This window comes from Odocoileus virginianus, chromosome 11 (assembly GCF_023699985.2).
Source record: "Odocoileus virginianus isolate 20LAN1187 ecotype Illinois chromosome 11, Ovbor_1.2, whole genome shotgun sequence".
NCBI lineage: Eukaryota > Metazoa > Chordata > Mammalia > Artiodactyla > Cervidae > Odocoileus > Odocoileus virginianus.
In genome coordinates, this window is record NC_069684.1 from 19,149,046 (window position 1) to 19,169,202 (window position 20,157).

General features: G+C 41.8%; 1 protein-coding gene across 1 annotated transcript; it reads left to right on the forward strand.

Moving 5' to 3' along the window:
• Nucleotides 1–206: 206 nt before the first annotated feature.
• Nucleotides 207–19,884, forward strand: NPHS2 (NPHS2 stomatin family member, podocin). Its single transcript, XM_020868856.2, has 8 exons — nucleotides 207–675; nucleotides 4,516–4,619; nucleotides 8,100–8,172; nucleotides 9,968–10,050; nucleotides 12,783–12,986; nucleotides 15,997–16,052; nucleotides 17,517–17,595; nucleotides 18,940–19,884. The coding sequence occupies exons 1-8, from the start codon at nucleotides 402–404 to the stop codon at nucleotides 19,216–19,218; spliced, it is 1,152 nt and encodes a 383-aa protein (XP_020724515.1). The 5' UTR covers nucleotides 207–401; the 3' UTR covers nucleotides 19,219–19,884.
• Nucleotides 19,885–20,157: the final 273 nt, after the last annotated feature.

The following is a 20,157-nucleotide window of genomic DNA, read 5'->3' on the forward strand; positions in this document are numbered from 1 at the left end:
TTCATCTCTCTAGCCTTACGCGAGGACCACATATTCTAATTCATACAATATTAACAAATCGTAAAGCAAAGTGCCATCACACCTTCAGCAGTTTGCGGGCCTGCGTGGTATTTCAGCTCAAATGTTCGTCTCTAGAAACACATTTTAAAACGTTGTAACCTGGCACACGGGCTCTCACACAAACTCACTGCTGAAGGTGGCGCCGAGTCTCAAGGGCGCGCGCCCTGATCCCGGCTCCTCTGAGAAACAGCGGTCCGGGTTTCACTTGAGCAGAGCCCCGCCCGCACACCTCTGGGGTCCCGCCCCCGGCCACAGACATTATATTCTCCCCCAGCGGGGCGCCTGCATCCCTGCCAAGTCACGCCGCAGGAACCGCACTCCCGGGCCGCGTCGCTCTGAGGATGGAGAAGAGGGCTAGGAGCTCCTCCAGAGACGCCCACAGGAGAGGCAGCGGCTCCTCGCACAAGGAGAGCAAGAGGGCGAAGACAGACAGGGGCGGCCGGGGCCGCGGGCGCCGGGATGCCGAGCGGGAGCAGCCGGCCCTCGGGCGGGCAGGGAGCCCGGGCGAGCCCCGAGCGCCGGCAGCCACTGTGGTGGACGTGGATGAAGTCCGGGGCTCTGGCGAAGAGGGCACCGAAGTGGTGGCGCTGCTGGAGAGCGAGCGGCCCGAGGAAGGTACAGCGGGCAGGCTGAGGCCCCGGGAGGGGGTGCGATCTTTCCAAGTGGTACCCAAGAAATGCCAGTTGGGATGCAACGAGTCACCGCCCTGAGAGCTACAGAGGTCAGAGCAGCCGGCTGGACCTGCTTAGATTCCCAGGAAATGAAAGACAGCGAGTTAGGACCCGCTGACCCACCAGTGGTGGAGACCAAAATGCATCAGAAGAAATACAAATAACATCCACTAAATACCGTTGTTCGCAGGGGTCAGCCACGGTTGGGAGGTGGGAGGGAGTGTGGTCCAGGTTGGGGACCAATATGCCGAAGGAACCTTGCAGCTGCTTCTGTGGTTGGGAGTATGTGGGCCCTTAGTTTAAGAAATGCACAAGCTGATGATTCAGGGTGGTTTGTAGCTTATTCTCGGCTTTTCATCAGACTTAACCTAAAAGCATTTTACACTTTCCTTGCGCTGATCATTCTCTCTAAAAAGTAGAGACATAGAGCCAAGTAAAGAAAAGCCAGGTCTCAGCTAACCATTTGATCATAGGCAGAGCCTTACCCATCTATCAAATGGGGACACCAACAGTACCCACCACAGAGGGTAATTGTGAGGCTAAAATGAGCTAACATAAACATTAAAATGAACTCACATAAAATGAGCTAAGATAAACACTCAAAGTGCTTATCTTACACAAAGCCTGGAAAGTATACATATAATATAAATGCCCAGAGCAAGAATCTTTGCAAGCTAAAAGAGGCAAATTAGACCAAAGGGAGGGAATCACAGGGAAAAGGGTCTCTGGCTTCTGCAGGCGAAACAACTCTCAGGAACAACTTTATCTGCTTCCAATCCTTTTTTTTTTTTTTTTTTTTTGGCCACATCTTGTGGCATGTGGAACCTTAGTTCCCTGACCAGGGACTGACCTCATGCCTCCTGAAGTGGAAGGTGGAATCTTAACTACTGGACCACCAGGGAAGTCCCTGGTTCCAATCCATCTTATAATGAATGAAGAAAAAACTCATTACCTTAATTACAGGATGAAGGAAGTTTAACTTTAAAGGAAGGTAAATAAGGAATAGTGTTATACTACATTCTGCTGACTGCTAAATTTTAACATTTCCCAGTGAGCAGCACTGCCCTATATGCTATAGCATTGAAAGCTATGACTTGAGAAAGATTCCAGCAGTTGGGCTGCGGTTTATGTTGACTATGTAAATGCTGTTTTGCCTACCTGATACCTTTTCATGAATCAGAAATTTCTGATTATTAAAGGGTTATTGGATTCACTGCTACATTAATGCTGAGGTTAGAGATCTGGTTAAGTATTGTGCTTCAGATCATATGGGTGGGATAGGAAAGGAAGGGAGCCCCATTTTTGGACCCCTACTTTGTGCCAGGCACAAGCTAAGTGCTTTACTGAGTAGTATCATTCCTATGGCACAGATAAGAAAAAATGCTGAGAAATTAAGTAACTTGCCCAATACCTACAGGTGGAAACTAGAGAAGCCAGAATCCCAGATGAAAAGCCCATCCTTGCCGGGTGCTGTGCCTGACTTCTCGTCATGGTTCCAGCACTGCCACCATCTAGCGGTGGCCTTGGGCTAGTAGCTTCACACTGTGGGTCTCATTCAGTCTCTTCAGTTATAAAGTGACTACAGGTAGCAGCCCTCCAAGTAGTGGATGAGTCATCTTAAGAATGAGACCGGCTTGCTGAGCCCTTGACTGGGAGCTTTCTGTGGTTCCCAGAGGAAAGGGGAGCAGACACAGCCATACCCCCTCTCCTCCTCATGTAGCACCACATTTCTACCGTTTCTACCAGGCTACCTAAGATTGGGAGAAACAAAAAGAAGCTTCACTTCATTGAAATGTTGGGGATTCTCGCACTATGGCATATCTAAAGGCTCTTCTGGCTTTAACATGTAATGTTTCATTATTCATTTAAACCTAACAAACTGGATGTTCAAGGAACTCATTCTAAGAGAAAAATACTTTGTTAGTAAAACTTATAAGTTATATTTGGGTACAGATATTAGTTTTCTGTTCATATCCCTAACTATGATATGAAGGAATTTTGAGGACTTTCTTCACTTACAAAATGTAAATTTTGTCTGTATGTGCATTTATTTATTTTTACTTACCATGCTTATCACTGGCAAATGAAATATTGTTATAAACATGTTTAAACATGGCAAGAACACTACTATTGCTCTCAGGAAAGAATATTGTAAAAACCAATGTGATGCTGATAGAGTCATCTCTCCCCAAACAGGTTGCATGAGAAATAAATTCCATGGAACATGAATTTGTTTGGAGAAAACATCACCTGGTCAAATTTTGGGAAATACTAGGTTAAAGTTTAGAAGGCTTCTTTGCTGAAGGGATTCTCCTAGCTTCAGTATGCTCATGACTGTTGGGAGCTGCAGGAGGGGAACACCATAAACAGTATTTTCTAAACTCATTTATTCCGGGAACCCTTGATCTGTGGAGCACCCTGTGGGACTAGTGTTCTGTGGGACACCATTTGGGAACCACCACAGATTGGCATTTAGCACTGAGGTTAGTTTTGTGCTGGTGCATCTTGTTTATCTGCCCTCTTCAATTAATCTGCACATCAGTTTGGTGATGACCTTTCCAGTTATTTTCCCAGCATGGAAATAAAATTTTCAGGCCCACTAATTAGTTATCCATTTCCATCCCTTCTCTTAAAAATAGACTTCTTATCATTTGTAATCTTTAGTCACATTCTAGTTCTCTATGAGATTTTTTTAAACTGACAAATAGTGTCCCTTTGGCAAATATTCTAGTACCTAAAGATTAAAATTCTTGAGATTTCTGTAACTATTGCATTTAAATCACTTTCAAGAATTATTTACTGAGTGTATGTTTCAGGCACCATTCTAGTCCTGGGACAGAGTGTAAATAAGACAAGGCCCTAAGAAGCTTGTGTTCTTGAGATGAACTTTGCCTGATATAAATACCATTTCATTTATCACTCAAGCAACCTGGATGGTCTGTAATCCAGTTCCTTATCACATTTTGATAGGCACAGATGGGCTAATATTACCCCACAAAGGTGATTTTCAGAGATTGTCTAAAGATCCTCACCTTTACCCGAAGAAGGGGCTCCCAGGAATTCTCTGGTAGTCTAGTGGTTACGAGTTGGAACCTTCCCTGTGGGGGCCCTTGGTTCTGTCCCTGGTCAGGGGGATCTAAGATCCCACATGCTGTGGGGGTGCAGCCAAAAAAACAAAAACAAAAAACAAAAAGAAAACAAGAAGGGGCTCTCATGGAGAAATTTCAGTTATTGGAGCAAGTGATAGATGGGGTTGTAATTTCAGGGAAGATAAGCCACTGGACACATGTGTTTTGAATCACTTCAAATAACAACACCACACACACAGAAAAGAAAATAGTTTAGTGCTTTTATGTGTATACATTATTTCATCCTTATGCCAGATATGAAATATCCCATGAGACAATTATTATGAAATAGTCATACGATGAATAGCATTTCCTTGAATAGATGAGGAAACTGAGAGGTAGAATGCCTTGCTTAAGGCCATTTGAACAGAAAATGGTGGCACCAGAACTGGAGCCCAGACCACATGTCCAGATGCTGTGCTTGTTCCAGGGTACCCACCGCTGCCTTTCCAGGAGCCTGGTCCACCTTCGATCAGCCCCCAAAGCCCATCACACTGATAGGCTCTGGGAAATGACCACACTGATGTCCAGCTCATTCTACTGTTTCCAGCAAAGTCTACAAACTGATCCGACCCTAATATCAAGGACTGAGCTACAGGTGCTAGTCAATAAATGTGGTGAAGTTACAATATAATTATTCTTTTTCTTTTTTCAAGGTACCAAGTCTTCCAGTTTAGGGGCCTGTGAGTGGCTTCTTGTCCTCATATCCCTGCTCTTCATCATCGTGACCTTCCCTTTTTCTATCTGGTTCTGCATAAAGGTGAGATTCCATGAGGACCTAACAAGTAATTTCCTGGCACCTCTCACTGGCCACCCCATGTCCACTCTCATTTCTGTGTTTTGGTACTTGCTGTCTGCTTTGCATGGAATGCACTCATTTCCACTCACCTTGCAGAAGAGCTCTTACTCTTTTATACCTGCTCAAAGATAATGGAGAAACTTTCCTTGTTACCTCCAGACTGTCATTCCCTTCCTTGTGCTCGCATCTCCCCCAACTTTCACATCCATTCTAGCAATTACCACAAGTATAGTATTTGTGGATACCCAGTCCTCACACCAGTATTCTTGGATTTCCCTGGTGGCTCAGCTGGTTAAGAATCCACCTGCAATGAGGGAGACCTGAGTTTGATCTCTGAGTTGGGAAGATCCCTTGGAGAAGGGAACAGCTACCCACTCCAGTATTCTGGCCTGGACAATTCCGTGGACTATATAGGCCATGGAGTCCCAAAGAGTCGGACATCACTGAGCAACTTTCACTCACTTAAATCTCTGCCATTAGACTGAGAGCCCCTTCAAATAGGACCTATATCCAGTTGATCTACACTCTATACTAACACAAAGACCAGCCCAGAATAGGACATGATGCCTGTTATTAACACATCAGGAAACCTCAGGCAGCTTTAAGAGGTCACGAATGACAAACATCTTGGGCCCATAGGTGGTGCTAGTGGTAAAGACCCCTCCTGTCTGCCAATACAGGAGACAGAAGAGGTGAAGGTTTGATCCCTGGAGCCAGAAGATCCCCTGGAGGAGGGCATGGCCACCCACTCCAGTATCATTGCCTGTAGAATCCCATGGACAGTGGAGCCTGGCAGGCAACAGTCCATAGGATCACAATGAGACACAACTGAAGTGACTTGGCACACACACACATGTGGTTACGTGTGTCTGAAACTGCCCCTGAAGTAAATGAAGACTTGTGTCTGTTCGGGAAGAACATACCAAGATGAAATTAGAAGTGCAAGGGATGAAAGATTGAGAAGTAGGGAGGGGAAAGCCTTCAGAGAATGATGCAGATCTAACACCTGTGATCTGAGAAGGGGAAGGAAGGATTGGACAGAAGGAGCCTCAAGACTGTGGGGTGCCTTCAGGAAAGTCTTGGCCCTACTGAAAGGGATCTCCTGAGCAAAGTTTGCCTCGTAGATGAGTTTCACAATGGACAGAAATGGCCAGGCCCTGCCATTCTTAGTCACTGGCCGGAGCAGCCAGGAGGAGCATGTCTTTGGCGGGAATGCTGCAGATGCTGCTGAGGCTGTTGCCAATTTCATGAAAGCTCTCCTTCCTCCTCCTCTTCTCCTTCATCTTCCTAAGAGGGTGTTGGACTTTGTCAAATGCCTTTTCTTCACCCATTGAGATGATGACATATTTGCTCTTTATTCTCCTAGTGTGGTATATTATATTCATTGAATTTTGGGTGTTAAATCAACTATATATTCCTAGAATAAGTCCCATTTGGCTAGGGTGTATAAACCTTTTAATATGTTTTTGGAGTCAGATTGCTTGTTGTCTTGTTGAGGAGTTTTGCATTTATATTCATGAGAGATATTGGTCTATACTTTTCCTTTCATGTGATGTCTCTGTCTTGTTTTGGTATCAGGGTAATCCTGGCCTCAGAGAATGATGTGGGAAGATTTCCCTCCTCTTCAACTATTTGGGAGAATTTGTAAACTGCTGATAATTCCTCTTTCAGTGTTTGGCAGAATTTACCAGTGAGGTCATCTGGCCCTGGACTTTTCTTTGTTGGAAATTTTTAAACTACTAATTCAATCTTTTAATTCTGGGCCTTTTTCACTTTTATTTTTCCTTCTTGAATCAGTTTTGGTAGTTTATGACTCTGTAGGAATTTGTTTAGTTTCACTTGTTATCTAATTTGTTGGTGTGTAGTTTTTTGTAGTATTTTCATCTATAATCTTTTTTATTTCTATAAGGATAGTAGTGATGTCTCTGTCATTCCTCTTTGGCTCCTGATTTCAGCATTTAAATCTTTTTTTTTTTCTTGGTCAGTCCAGCCAAATATTTGTCAATTTTGTTGAACTTTTCAAAGAACCAGCTATGGTTCTTTGGGTTCAACTATGGGTTCAATTAATTTTCTCTAACGTTTTTCTATTTTCCATTGCATTTATTTCCACTATAATTTTTTTCTTTCTGCTTACCTTGGGTTTAGTTTGTGCTTCTGTTTCTAACATCAAAAAATTAGTGTATTGTTTTCAGATATTTCTCCTCATTTATTATAGATATTTACAGCTATAGATTTTCCTCTAAGCATTGCTTTAGTTGCATCCCATTCATTTTGGTATCATGAGGTTTTGTTTTCATTCATCTCAAAGTGTTTTTCAATTCCTTTTGTGATAAATTCTTTGGCCTGTCGGTTAGAGTATATGATTTAATTTCCCAAATATCTTTTTGTTATTGATTTCTAATCACATTTCATTGTTATAGGAGAATATACTTTGTGTGGTTTCAATCCTTTTAAATTTATTGAGGTTTTTTTAAATGGCCTAGCTTATGGTTTGTCCTGGAGATGTTCCATGTTTTCATGAAAAGAATATGTACTCTTCTATTGTTGAGTGGAATTATGCACAGATATCTGTTAGATCTAGTTTACTTTTTTTTTTCTGTTAGCTCTAGTTTACTTATGGTGTTGTTGAAATCTTTTCTTTCTTTGTTGACCTTCTGTCTAGTTCTTTTACCCTCAATTGAAAGTGGGATAGTAAAGTCTCTAACTATTATTGTTGAATTGTCTATTTTTATCTTCTTTTGGTAGATAGAATGCTGGAGCTCCATTTTTAGGTACATACATGTTTACTGTTGTTATATTTTCCTAATGCATTGACACTTTTACCATTTCACAATGTCCCTCTTTATCACTAGTAACATTTTGGTGTGTTGGTTTTAAACTCCATTTTGTCTGATATCAGTGTAGTCAGTCCTGCTATTTTTTGGTTACTCTGTGGTGTAGTTTTTTCTATCCTTTTACTTTCAACCTATTTGTACTTTTGACTAGAAAGTGTGTCACCTACAGACAACATATAGTTGGTTGCAGGCTCTTCTTGAAGGGTGATCTGAGCACCTGCATGGCTGCCATAAGGTTTGTATGTAGCTAATAAGGGATTCATGTAAAAGCTATTAATGCATCAGTCACAGCAAAAATACAAGGTTAAATATGCTGTGATTTCTTTGATTTGGTGGAAGCGATTATTTTTTAGACAATCATGAATCCTTAATCAAAATTCTGTCCATAGGCTCAAAAATTAACATGGCCAATATACTTTTTCATTGGTTCCTGAAATTCTACATTTACTAAGTATGTATTTTGAAAATGTAAGTTTTAAGAGAAATTTTTTCTTGGTTCTCAAAACAAGAGATTTCTGATACTTATAATCATTTTCATGCCAAGGTCTTTTGAAGACTTCATTTTTCTCTCTTAGAGTTATTCAAAAATAATTACATTTCCCTTTAGGTTGTACAGGAGTATGAGAGAGTAATTATATTCCGACTGGGACATCTGCTTCCTGGAAGAGCCAAAGGCCCTGGTGAGAACAATCTTCTTTACACCCCACCTCCCGCAAGAGACTTGCCAATTTCATCAATTCATGTATATTTGTAATATGACCCTCAGACTACATGAAGTAACTTGACTCATGATATCTTCATTTTTCAGTCTGTTATTTGTAACACCGGTTATTAAGAAATTCTTCAGAGAGCATTACCACCAGGTCACTAGCGACCAAAAGAGAGCAATATGCCAGGGCCAGACTGGCTGGAGTAGGAAGTAGGTTAGGACCTATGGTCAGACACCCTATACATTATACTGGGTGGGTGAGGACTAACTAGCCAACCAGAGGCTGATATCATGATGCTGCTGTTCTGATTACCTCTGGGGCTCCCATTATAAGAAATACCACACAGAGGTTGCTGGCTCTAAAGTTTGTCACCTTGATACCATTATACACCAGTCAGGATGGCTGCTATCCAAAAGTCTACAAGCAATAAATGCTGGAGAGGGTGTGGAGAAAAGGGAACCCTCTTACACTGTTGGTGGGAATGCAAATTAGTACAGCCGCTATGGAAAACAGTGTGGAGATTCCTTAAAAAGCTGGAAATAGATCTGCCATATGACCCAGCAATCCCACTTCTGGGCATACACACCAAGGAAACCAGATCTGAAAGAGACACGTGCACCCCAATGTTCATCGCAGCACTGTTTATAATAGCCAGGACATGGAAGCAACCTAGATGCCCATCAGCAGACGAATGGATGAGGAAGCTGTGGTACATATACACCATGGAATATTACTCAGCCATCAAAAAGAATTCATTTGAATCAGTTCTAATGAGATGGGTGAAACTGGAACCCATTATACAGAGCGAAGTAAGCCAGAAAGATAAAGACCATTACAGTATACTAACACATATATATGGAATTTAGAAAGATGGTAACGATAACCTTATATGCAAAAAAAGAAAAAAGAGACTCAGATGTATAGAACAGACTTGTGGACTCTGTGGGAGAAGGCGAGGGCGGGAAGTTTCAAGAGAACAGCATCGAAACATGTATATCTAGGGTGAAACAGATCACCAGCCCAGGTTGGATGCACGAGACAAGTGCTCAGGCCTGGTGCACTGGGAAGACCCAGAGGGATGGGGTGGAGAGGGGGGTGGGAGGGGGGACCGGGATGGGGAATACATGTAAATCCATGGCTAATTCATTTCAATGTATGACAAAAACCACTGCAATCTTGTAAAGTAATTAGCCTCCAACAAATAAAAATAAATGGAAGAAAAAAAAAAAAAAAAAAAAAAAACTAGGAATAAATCTAAAAAAAAAAAAAAAAATAAAAAAAAAAATAAAGTTTGTCACCTTGGTACACACATGGATTGAAAAACTAGTTTTTTATAGAGCACCTAAAAGGCACTAGTTAGGCACTAATGCTAACAATAATGCATAAGACACTCTTGTTAAGAGAGTTTAAATCTGGTGAAGAAGACAGATGTGTAACCCAAGATCTGGACAGGTTAGCACCATGATCAAGCTGACCATACAGCCCATTTTACTGAGTATAATCCCTTACTATGCCTGTTGTCCCAGTGTAGTCCTTTCCTTTCACCCTTAAACATGTCCCATATGGAACAACAAATTATTTGGTAACCTTAGCAACAACAAACACAACACAGGGTGGAGGTGTGATGGCCCAATGGTCTATGCATAGACCATGGAGGCTAAGAAAAGTGATGCAGCATTCAACGTGACACCAAAAAAGTGAACCCCAAACAGCCTCCATGCCAGCTATTCACCTGTCACTTCCCTTGCCCCCTACCCCACTCTAGGCCTTTTCTTCTTTTTGCCCTGCCTGGATACCTACCACAAGGTTGACCTTCGTCTCCAAACCTTGGAGATACCATTTCATGAGGTAAGTAGGGGATTTTGCTTTCTGTCTACATTTTTCCTGGTTAAGCACTCTACCAGTTCTGGCCTAGAAGAAAATGACTATTCTTGCTCAAAAGCGGAAAAAAGAGAGAGAGAGCTTACCTCAAAATTTAAAACTCCTATACATCAAAGGACACAATCAGCAGAATGAAAAGACAATTTATAGAATGGGGAAAAATTGCAAATATTCTCTCTTGTAAGAGGTTAATATCCAAAATATATTAAACCTTATAACTCAACAAGTAAGCAAACAATCCAAGTAAAATGGACAAAGGCCTTAGTTAATTTTATGTGTCAACCTGACTAAGGCATGGTACCCAATAATTTGGTCAAATACATCTGGATGTTGCTGTTATGGTATTCTTTAGATAAAATTAGTATTTAAATTGAATGACTGAGTAAAGAAGATTGCCCTCCATATATGATATATTGTACATACCTTGACTTGAATGGACATATTTCTCCAAAGAAGATATTCAAATAGCCGATGAACATGGAAAAGATGCTCTGTGTCACTAAAATCATTAGAGAAATGCAAGTAAAAAACACAATGAGATACCACCTCACATCTATTAGGATGGCAATTATTAAGAAAAAAACCAAAATAATGTGTGGGCAGAGATGTAGAGAAACTGGAACCCTTGTATACTGTTGGTGGGAATGTAAAATGGTGCAGTTACTGTAGAAAACAGTTACTCAAAAATTAAAAATAGAATTACCATATAATCTACCAATTCTACTTTTGGGTATATAGACTCCAAAGAATTGAAAGCAGGCTAATTGAAGAGCTGCTTGTATACCTGTGTGCATAACATCAGTTTTTCACAATGGCCACAAAGGTGGAAGTAATCCACGTGCCCATCAATGGCTGAATAAACAAAATGTGGCAAATACTGACAATGGAATAATAATCAGCCTTAAAAAGGAATGAAATTCTGGCACATACTACAACATGGATGAACCTTTGGTAAATTATGCTAAGTAAAATAAGCCAGTCACAAAAAGACAAATACTGTCTGATTCCTTCTGTATGAGGAACCTGGAGTAGTGAAATTCAGAGCAACAGAAAGTGAAGGATGGTTGTAGGGACTGGGGGAGGAGAGAACTGAGAGGTGTTCAGCGGGTTTCAGTTTTGCAAGATGAAAAGAATCCTGGATGCTTGTTGTTCAACAATGTGAATGTACTTAATTCTACTGAATTGTGCATGTAAAAATGGTTAAGATGGTGAATTTGATGTTCTGTTCATTTTACCACAATTAAAAGTTAAATGTTGAGTTAACATCTAGACTTTCCTGTTACTGATTCAGATTTATAAGCCTTTCCTAAATGGTTTCCTACTTTCAGTTTGAGGTTCTTTCTCATTCTTTCTTTTGGCAAACAGAAATGTGAATAAAAATGATATATGTTTAAAAGGCTTATTTTAGATAATAAAATGTAAAAAAGGAATAAAACATACACCTAATCCTGTTACCCATAGAGTTGTTATTTTGGAATGTATCCTTCAAACTTTTCTATATATGTGGTTATACTCTCAGACAAGTATATATATATACATATATATATATATATATACACACACACACATCATATATACATATATATATATCATATATACATCATACATATCAATTATACCATACATACTATTTGGTCACCTATCCTTTATCACTCAAAAATATACTGTTACCATCTTTTTCTATTTTAGCTATGTTTCTACCTCTGTTTTAAATAGACACACAGCATTTCATTGTGTGGATTTTACTCAATTAATTTACTTAACTAATTGAGTTTAGTAACTGGAATTTACTCAACTAATTCCCTATTGTTGATATTATTTCTAAACTTTTTTGGCTGCTGCACTGCATGGCATGGGCTTCCCTGATGACTCAGCGGGTAAAGAATCCACCTGCAATGCAGGAGACACAGATGTGGGTTCGATCCCTGGGTCAGAAAGATCCCCTGGAGAAGGAAATGGCAACCCGCTCCAGTATTCTTGCCTGGAAAACCCCGTGGAGTTTTCCATGTAGCCTGGCAGGCTACAGCCCAAAGGGCCACAAAGAGTCAGACATGACTAAGCACACAGGCACTCATGGGATATGGGATCTCAGTTCTCAGACCAGGAATTGAATCCAGACCTCCAGCAGTGAAAGCTCCAAGTCCTAACCACTGGACTGCCAGGGAATTCTCTATTTCTAATTCTTTCATACAATAAGCAATACTGTGAATCACATCTTTACAGTCAAGTCCTTAAAATATATCCTTTTGTCTAAAAAAGGAAATGTTGTACACATACATCTCTTAGGGCTTTTGATATGTATCACAAGCTGCCCTCTAAATACACACTCAATACACGTGAGTACTGGTTTCCCAGAATGTGTTGCTCTTTTAGCAGATTTTTTTGGCGTCAGTTTAAAAAGACCTGATATACAATCAACTGGATGTTATCATATAAGAAAATTATTCCTGATTTTTTTACAAAAGGATTTATAACAGGATTCCTTTAAATTGAGTTGTTTAGTGTATTTAATACAAACTCCATAATTTTTTTCAATATCTATTTTGATTAAAGACTGAGCCAACTACTCTTCCTTTTTTTTTCTTACTAGTATCTTTCTCTGAGAAAATATCCTTTGAACATATTTAACCCCTCTATCCTTATGTGGGAAAGAAGCCCAAGAATCAGGCCTGTCATCTAACATTTTTTTTTCTGCCCAGATTGTAACCAAAGACATGTTTGTGATGGAGATAGATGCCATCTGCTACTACCGCATGGAAAATGCCTCTCTTCTCCTAAGCAGTCTTGCTCATGTGTCCAAAGCTGTCCAATTCCTTGTGCAAACCACCATGAAGCGTCTCCTAGCACATCGATCCCTCACAGAAATTCTTCTTGAGAGGAAGAACATTGCTCAAGATGTAAAGGTACTTAGATGAATTTAATACCAAGTATGTTGAAATATCCCTTTACCTTTTATTCCTTTCTTCATTGACCATTTACTAAATCTTCCATGTGCCATGCATTCACTGTTAAAGGTACAGTCCCAAAAGGAGCTAATAGTTAAGAGGCTGCCAATCAGACCCTGAACCGGTCCTAGTCAACCATCTGTTCGATTAGTCAGTCATTGTGACACTTTTTCTTCTCACCCTCCCGCAGTGGCTGGAAGGAGGGGTCGGTGGGATAAAAAGATGATAAGGAATGAATCTGGGGACCTTACAGTCTAGTTGGGGAAACAAGAAAAGTAAATAATGATAAAGACTGAAAAACTTTATCAGGTTAAAGGAGGCAAAATATCACAGACCTTTAAGTGGTTAATTACTCAATCAATGATCCAGATTTGATTGAGTTGGGGTGAAAAGAGAAAAACAAGAACTGCCTCACAAGCAGCAGCATCTAGCCCTGCAGAGAGCAAGCTCAGCAACTTCGCTCACAGTCAGGGTGGGTGTCTGCGATTCTTACCAAGACAAGTTGACAGGTGTTCAGAGGAGAGATGGGAACAGAGCAGCATTCTAGGTAGCCGGCCAGTCAAGTGGCAATTACCATCAGCGATGAAGGCTGTCACTGAGGCCAAGAGGCAGCCAGGCCCTGAACTGAGTTAGGAGGTTATGATCAAGTCTAGCTGAAAGGAAGACCCCCAACAGAAGCAACAAAGGATCGAAGGCACTGATAATGATTATTCTTGATGAGGCCTAGGCAGACACAGCTGAGACAATGAGGTGTCCGAATGTCTGTGGCTTGTCCAATTCATCACTGATAAAACTGCGATTAGCGTCCTAGTGAAAATGGAAGAATTCAGGAAATAAGAGAAGCTGAAAAGAGAGAGTTAGAACAAGAAGACACACGGAAGCTGCTGCTCTGGAATTTAAAAACCACTCTCGTGTGCTCCCCTGTATCCTCCCTTCAACCCTCTCTTTCTGTTCATCCGTCCTCAAGGGATAATGGACAAGGTCCAGACACTTGACATTCAAGCTTGCCCTTGTTATGCGGAATTATAATTTACGTATTTACACATTTGTTTTCCCAGACCTTGGACTCCATTCTGTCAGGGGTCATATTTTATTCATCTTTTTGTCCTCAATACTTGGTTCTGGGCTCTTACACAGCAGTCAGACACTGGGTTTTTGGATGAGTGAATAAACGACCCAACTGTTGTAGCCTCACCTTTGGCATCTTCCCTCTGGTGTGTCTGATACTCTAGGCGAGTGTTTCTCCAGCGTTCAGTGTATCTGTGCTTCCATGCCTCCTCTTGGGCTGTTCCTCGCAGAGTCGGACGTGGCTGAGCGACTAAGCACAGCACAGTACTGCACCAAATACTTCCCTGTTCCCCACAGCAAGAGTGTATTGTTCTTTAAGATGCCACCTCCTCTGTGAAGTCTTTTTCAACATTTCTTCCTCTCATCAACCCCTCAAATTAGTCTTCTCAGGGTTCCCAGTGTACTAAGCTAACTATCTAGTCCCCAAGAAATCATCAGAAATAAGTTAAAAAGGAAAAAGAGTATGGCCCACCTATTGCTCCATGCCTGCCCCTCCTTTCCAGAACCCACAGTTCATTTTCTTCCTACTCCTGGGATGGTGAGGTAGGGGAGATGGGTACCACCAACAGGAAGTGAAAGCTCCTGTAAATGAATATTATATGGAAGAGAATTTCCTATGAGAGAGAGACTAAAAATACTGGTTCCCTAACAAATGCATTTTAGAACAAATTTAACAAATGTGCTATGTGCTAAGTTGCTTCAGTCGTGTCCAACTCTTTGCGACCCTATGGACTGTAGCCCGCCAGGCTCCTCTATCCATGGGATTCTCCAGGAAAAAATACTAGAGTGGGTTGCCATTCCCTTCTCCAGGGGATCTTCCTGATGCAGGGATCGAACCTACATCTCTTAGATCTCTGCATTGGCTGGCGAGTTCTTTACCACTAGCGCCACCTGGGAAGCCCCAATAATAAATGTATTTTAGAGCAAATTTAACAAACATACCATCTCTATTATTTCTTATAGCTTTTGTAACAAATTACCACAAATCACCACCAAATTTGTCTTATGGTTTCAAGGCCAGAAGTCCAAAACACGTCTCACTGGGCCAGAGTCAAGGTGTTAGCAGGGCTGGTTCCTTCTGGAGGTTTGGAGAGGAGAATCCATTTCCTTGCCCTTTTCAGCTTTGGGTGGCCGCCTGCATTCTTTAGATCATGGCCCCTTCCTCCATCTTCAAATCACAGCACTCCAACCTCTGCTTGCATTATCACATCACCTTCTCCTCTTCTGTAGCCAGATGTCCCCCACCCCAACCATGCTTCTCTCTTATAAGGACCCTTGCAGTTGCTTTTTGGGCCCACTGGGAAGATCCAGGATAAGTCCTTCATTTTAAGAGCCTTGAACTTAAATTGCATCTGCAGAGTTTCTTTTAGGGTAACATTCACAGGTTCCAGGGATGTCTTTAGGAGCCATTAGTCAGCCTACCCCACCATCTTTAATTCCACAAGTATTTGTTGAGTGGCACTGTGCAAACTAAACAGTTTTTTTGCCAGGCCTTATAATGTTAAGGACTGATGCTGAAGCTGAAACTACAATACTTTGGCCACCTCCTGCAAAGAGTTGACTCATTGGAAAAGACCCTGATGCTGGGAGGGATTGGGGGCAGGAGGAGAAGGGGATGACAGAGGATGAGATGGCTGGATGGCATCACCAACTCGATGGACATGAGTTTGGGTAAACTCCGGGAGTTTGTGATGGACAGGGAGGCCTGGTGTGCTGCAATTCATGGGGTCGCAAAGAGTCAGACACGACTGAGAGACTGAACTAACTAACTATAATGTTAAAATGAAAAAGGGAAGGACATAATGTCCTTTCAGAAGAAACGTGCTTTCTCAGCCCCTGATGCAGTGGCCATCAGTTCACCGAGAGGTTCTCACTGATGTCTCAACTCTTCCCCCCACAGGTTGCCTTGGATGCAGTGACCTGTGTTTGGGGAATCAAAGTGGAGAGAACAGAAATGTGGGTAGGAAGTTAACCAGGAAGAACAATATGATAAAGGGAACTATTTTGATTTTATTTATTTTTTTATAAATATCAAGTGTTTATTTGATTTTATTTTTTTATTTGATTTTATTTTATTTAAAAACTTCTATTTGAAAAATTATTTTCATTGAATGAGTACTGTAGCCATATTAGCATAAATTTGGAAGAAAGAAAAATTTACATATTATCTCATAACACAGCCACTATAAACATCTGGGTAAATAACTGTCATATTTTCTATGGATTTAAGCATTTTCTAAGGTAAGATTCACATAACATAAAACTCATCATTTTTAACCATTTAAAATTGAAACTCAGTGGTTTTTAGTGTATTCACAGAGTGACACAACCACCACTCCCATTTAATTCCAGAATATTTTTATCATCTCCAAAAGGAAGCCTGTATCCATTAAGCAGGAACTCTTCATTTCTGCCTCAACCCCCAGCCCCTGACAACCACTGGCTCCTCTCTGTCTCTCTAGATTTGGCTATTCTAGGAATTTAATATAAACATAACCACACAATCTGTGGCCTTTTGTGTCTGGCTTCCTTCACTCACCATAATGCTTTCAGTGTCCCCTCCATGGTGTAACATGAGTCAGCACTTCATTCCTTATTACAGTTGAATAATATTCCATCATGTGACTGGCTACTCCACACTTTGTCGATCTGCTCTCAGTTGATGGACATTTCGGTTGTTTCCACTTTGGGGGCATTTATGAATCAGGCTGCAATGAACATTCATGTGCAAGTTTATATGTGAACACGTTTTCACTTGTCTTGGGTATGTACGTAGGTGTGAAATTACTGGATCATCTGGTAACTCCATATTTAACTTTCTGAGGAACTGCCAAGTTGTTTTCTATGTACTTTTTATAGTTACAATCAGGGAGGAAAAATCCAGTTTTGTATCTTTTATGCAGTACATTAAGTACTTGGTCAGTTCTACCCTTTTCGATTCAGTTCTCTTTTGTCAACTTAGATGAATTCCCTCGTTATTAATAGTATGACTCTTCAAGGCTGTTGTTCATTATTCAAATTTAATAGCCAGCATTCAGATTAAACTTTAAGTGGGAAAATTATCATAGTGATATGTGGGCCAAAAAGTTCATTCACATTTTCTGTAAGATGCTGTGGAAAAACTCAAACAAACTTCTGGGCCAACCCAATACATCAACACAAAATCTTCTTTACTTGTAAAGAGAAAACCACAGCTCTACTACAGCGTCAGTGATAATAGAAATCCACATTGGAGGCACTGATGCTTAAGCCCCTCTTCTCTGCCCACTGTCTGTGCAGAGGTGTAGGGCGGTGCACTCTGCTAAATCAGAATCCGCTGTGTATCATGAACCAAGCGTAGAGAAGGTGGCAGGTCTGTCTGAAAGTTCCGGCTGCTAAAGCTGTGCTGCACACAACCCACCCACCCGCTTTCTCTTTCAGTAAGGACGTGCGCCTGCCAGCCGGGCTGCAGCACTCATTGGCGGTGGAAGCTGAAGCCCAGAGGCAAGCCAAAGTGCGGGTGAGCCAGCCCTGAGCAGGCCATCATCCCGCACAGCAGAGGACCATCAGAGGAGCTCCAGAGAATCCAAAAGAAAGCCTCCTCATGGAGAACATTGCCCCTTCGCTCCCCACCTATCCAGCCAGGCGCTGGGGGGATTCTGGCTTGTGCACACACCATGCTATTAAAATTGTTCTTCTTGGGCATGCTCACAGCCTCCTAACTGACCAGTGCAACATCTTTTTCCCTGTTACACCCTCTCTCTGACGCTATTGATAACAGTGACCTCCTCCTCCCTGAGTCTTGCCTTCACTCTCTCTCGCTAGATGCATCTCCCCGAATTCCATCGCTCTTCTCTAGCACTGATATCTCTCCCTGGGTGATATCCATCACCTGTCCCCTCTAGGTTAATGACAGCCAAGCCTGGATCCTTAGCTCTGTGCAAGCTCTGGAGGAACAACCGTGTCAGAGCACACTTCCCTCATCTCTAGAGCCCAGGGGAGGCTGTGCTATGCATGGCCTCTGCTCAGGTGTGCCAGCGAGAAGATGTGGCTACCAGATGATTGGATGTGGGTGGGAAGGGTGTCAGGAAGAGGCAAATGAGGGCTCTATCCCTTTAAAGAATAGAAACTAGCTAAGGAAAAACCCATAACTACCTAAGAGGATGGATAACTTTGGAGCGTTGGTGAACGAGGATGGGGAGGAACGTGGTCCTCTGGGCAGAGCTGCTTCTAGATCTCTGAGTCTAGTGCTCTTTGCCCACTTTAAGGGGACATTCGGGTGGTGACCTTTTTCGTGCTTTTTCTTCTGAAATGCTAACCTGAGTTGGGAGTCATTCTTTCAGAATTGCATGTCTTTGCCTGGAATGCTGGCCAACCTTTCCTCTAAAATGGCAAAACCCTACTACTCTTCCAAGGTCCACCAGACATAGTAACTCCCCTAACACTTCATCTCTACTTGTCATGGCCCTTAACAAATTCTGCAACAAGTTACAATGAACTCTTTGTGACCCCATGGATGGTAGTCCACCAGGCTCCTCTGTCCATGGAAGTTTTCAGGCAAAAATAACTGGAGTAAGTTACCATTTCCTCTTCCAGGGGATTTGAACCTGAGCCTCTTGCATCTCCTACACTTCAGGGGGATCCTTTACCAGGCGCCACCTGGGAAGCCCATTACAATTAATGGTATATCTTGCTGCCTAGATCAAGATCTTAAGAAAAAAGGCAGTCTGCTCCCCTGTGCTTAGCAGCACCTATCCCATAGTAGATACTAATGCTTGTTTGTTGAGTCACCCTAAGTAGGATTAAAACCTTCATGGAGCAAAGAAGAAAAATCACATTGTTTTTCCTCGCATCCCTTGTCTAGATGATCGCTGCAGAAGGAGAGAAGGCCGCCTCTGAGTCCCTGAGGATGGCAGCCGAGATTCTATCAGGCACGCCAGCCGCTGCTCAGCTTCGGTACCTGCACACCCTTCAATCCTTGTCCACAGAGAAACCTTCCACAGTGGTTTTACCTTTGCCATTTGACTTGCTAAATTTCCTGTCTTCTCCAAGCAATAGAACTCAAGGAGGCATCCCCTTACCAAATCCTTCCAAACCTGTTGAGCCACTGAATCCTAAAAAGAAAGACTCTCCCATGTTATAGGAGGAAACCAGGATCATGTGACTGCAAAGAGGGCTCCATATAACAGCGACATCCCTGAGCAAGGCCCTCGGTCCTCAGTTCCCGCTCTTTCCTTGGCTGCCGTGTGAGATGCCCTTGGAATGCATGAAGCCCCAGTGCGGCGACACACAGAGGAAGACAGTGAGATCATGTAACGACAGAGAAGCCATGTAACATGTTTAGGTGGTCATCGGATCAGAGGAACTGTGGGGAAGAGCTTTAGCCAGCGTTCTCCTTTGGAAAGAATTTTGAGTCTACATCTGGCTGAATTTTGACTTCTGAATATGTAGTTCAAATGTCCTTTTCCCTAGATGCCCTCTAGCCCCTTTGGGAAGGGTTCTGTCGCTCCCACCGCTCTTTCTACATGCCCCTATCATTATGCTTATCATACCCTGTTGTAATCTCACACTTATGATTCAGGCTTCTCTCCTACTATGAACTTCTCAAAAGCACATCTTAATAATTCCCTGTCATTCCACACTTTAGCTTGTATGCCTCACCCAAGGTGTTTTGCACCTGACTCTGATAGCTGCACCACAGTGACACGTCTGTATTTCTGAGTGAAAGAGAGAGAGATACTTATGAGTACATATGCCATTACTTGAGCTGGATACAAAATGTATACCTAATTAAAGAATTTCAAATGAATTATTTTTATAGAGACTCTTTTTTTTTTAATAGAGAAATAAAAGGATAAAAACACTTACCTGGTACATGTTGCTTATAATCTAAGGAAGCATTGTGATAAATATAGGGCTGATGTACTTTCAGTATAGAATTTACCAGTTGTTGGCTTGGCCAAAAAATTTGTTTTGGTTTTTCTGCAACATCTTATGGAAAAACCCAAATGAACTAGTTTGCCAACCCAATATTTATTCTTTAAATACTAGTAAATTATGTGATCTACCCATGCCCTAATTT

Excerpts from the sequence above, each read along its gene's own strand:
- NPHS2 (XM_020868856.2), top strand. The coding sequence starts at position 402 with ATGGAGAAGAGGGCTAGGAGCTCCTCCAGAGACGCCCACAGGAGAGGC. Across the intron at positions 10,051-12,782 it reads TGGAGATACCATTTCATGAG|ATTGTAACCAAAGACATGTT; the intron begins GTAAGTAGGGGA and ends TTTTCTGCCCAG. Across the intron at positions 12,987-15,996 it reads ACATTGCTCAAGATGTAAAG|GTTGCCTTGGATGCAGTGAC; the intron begins GTACTTAGATGA and ends TTCCCCCCACAG.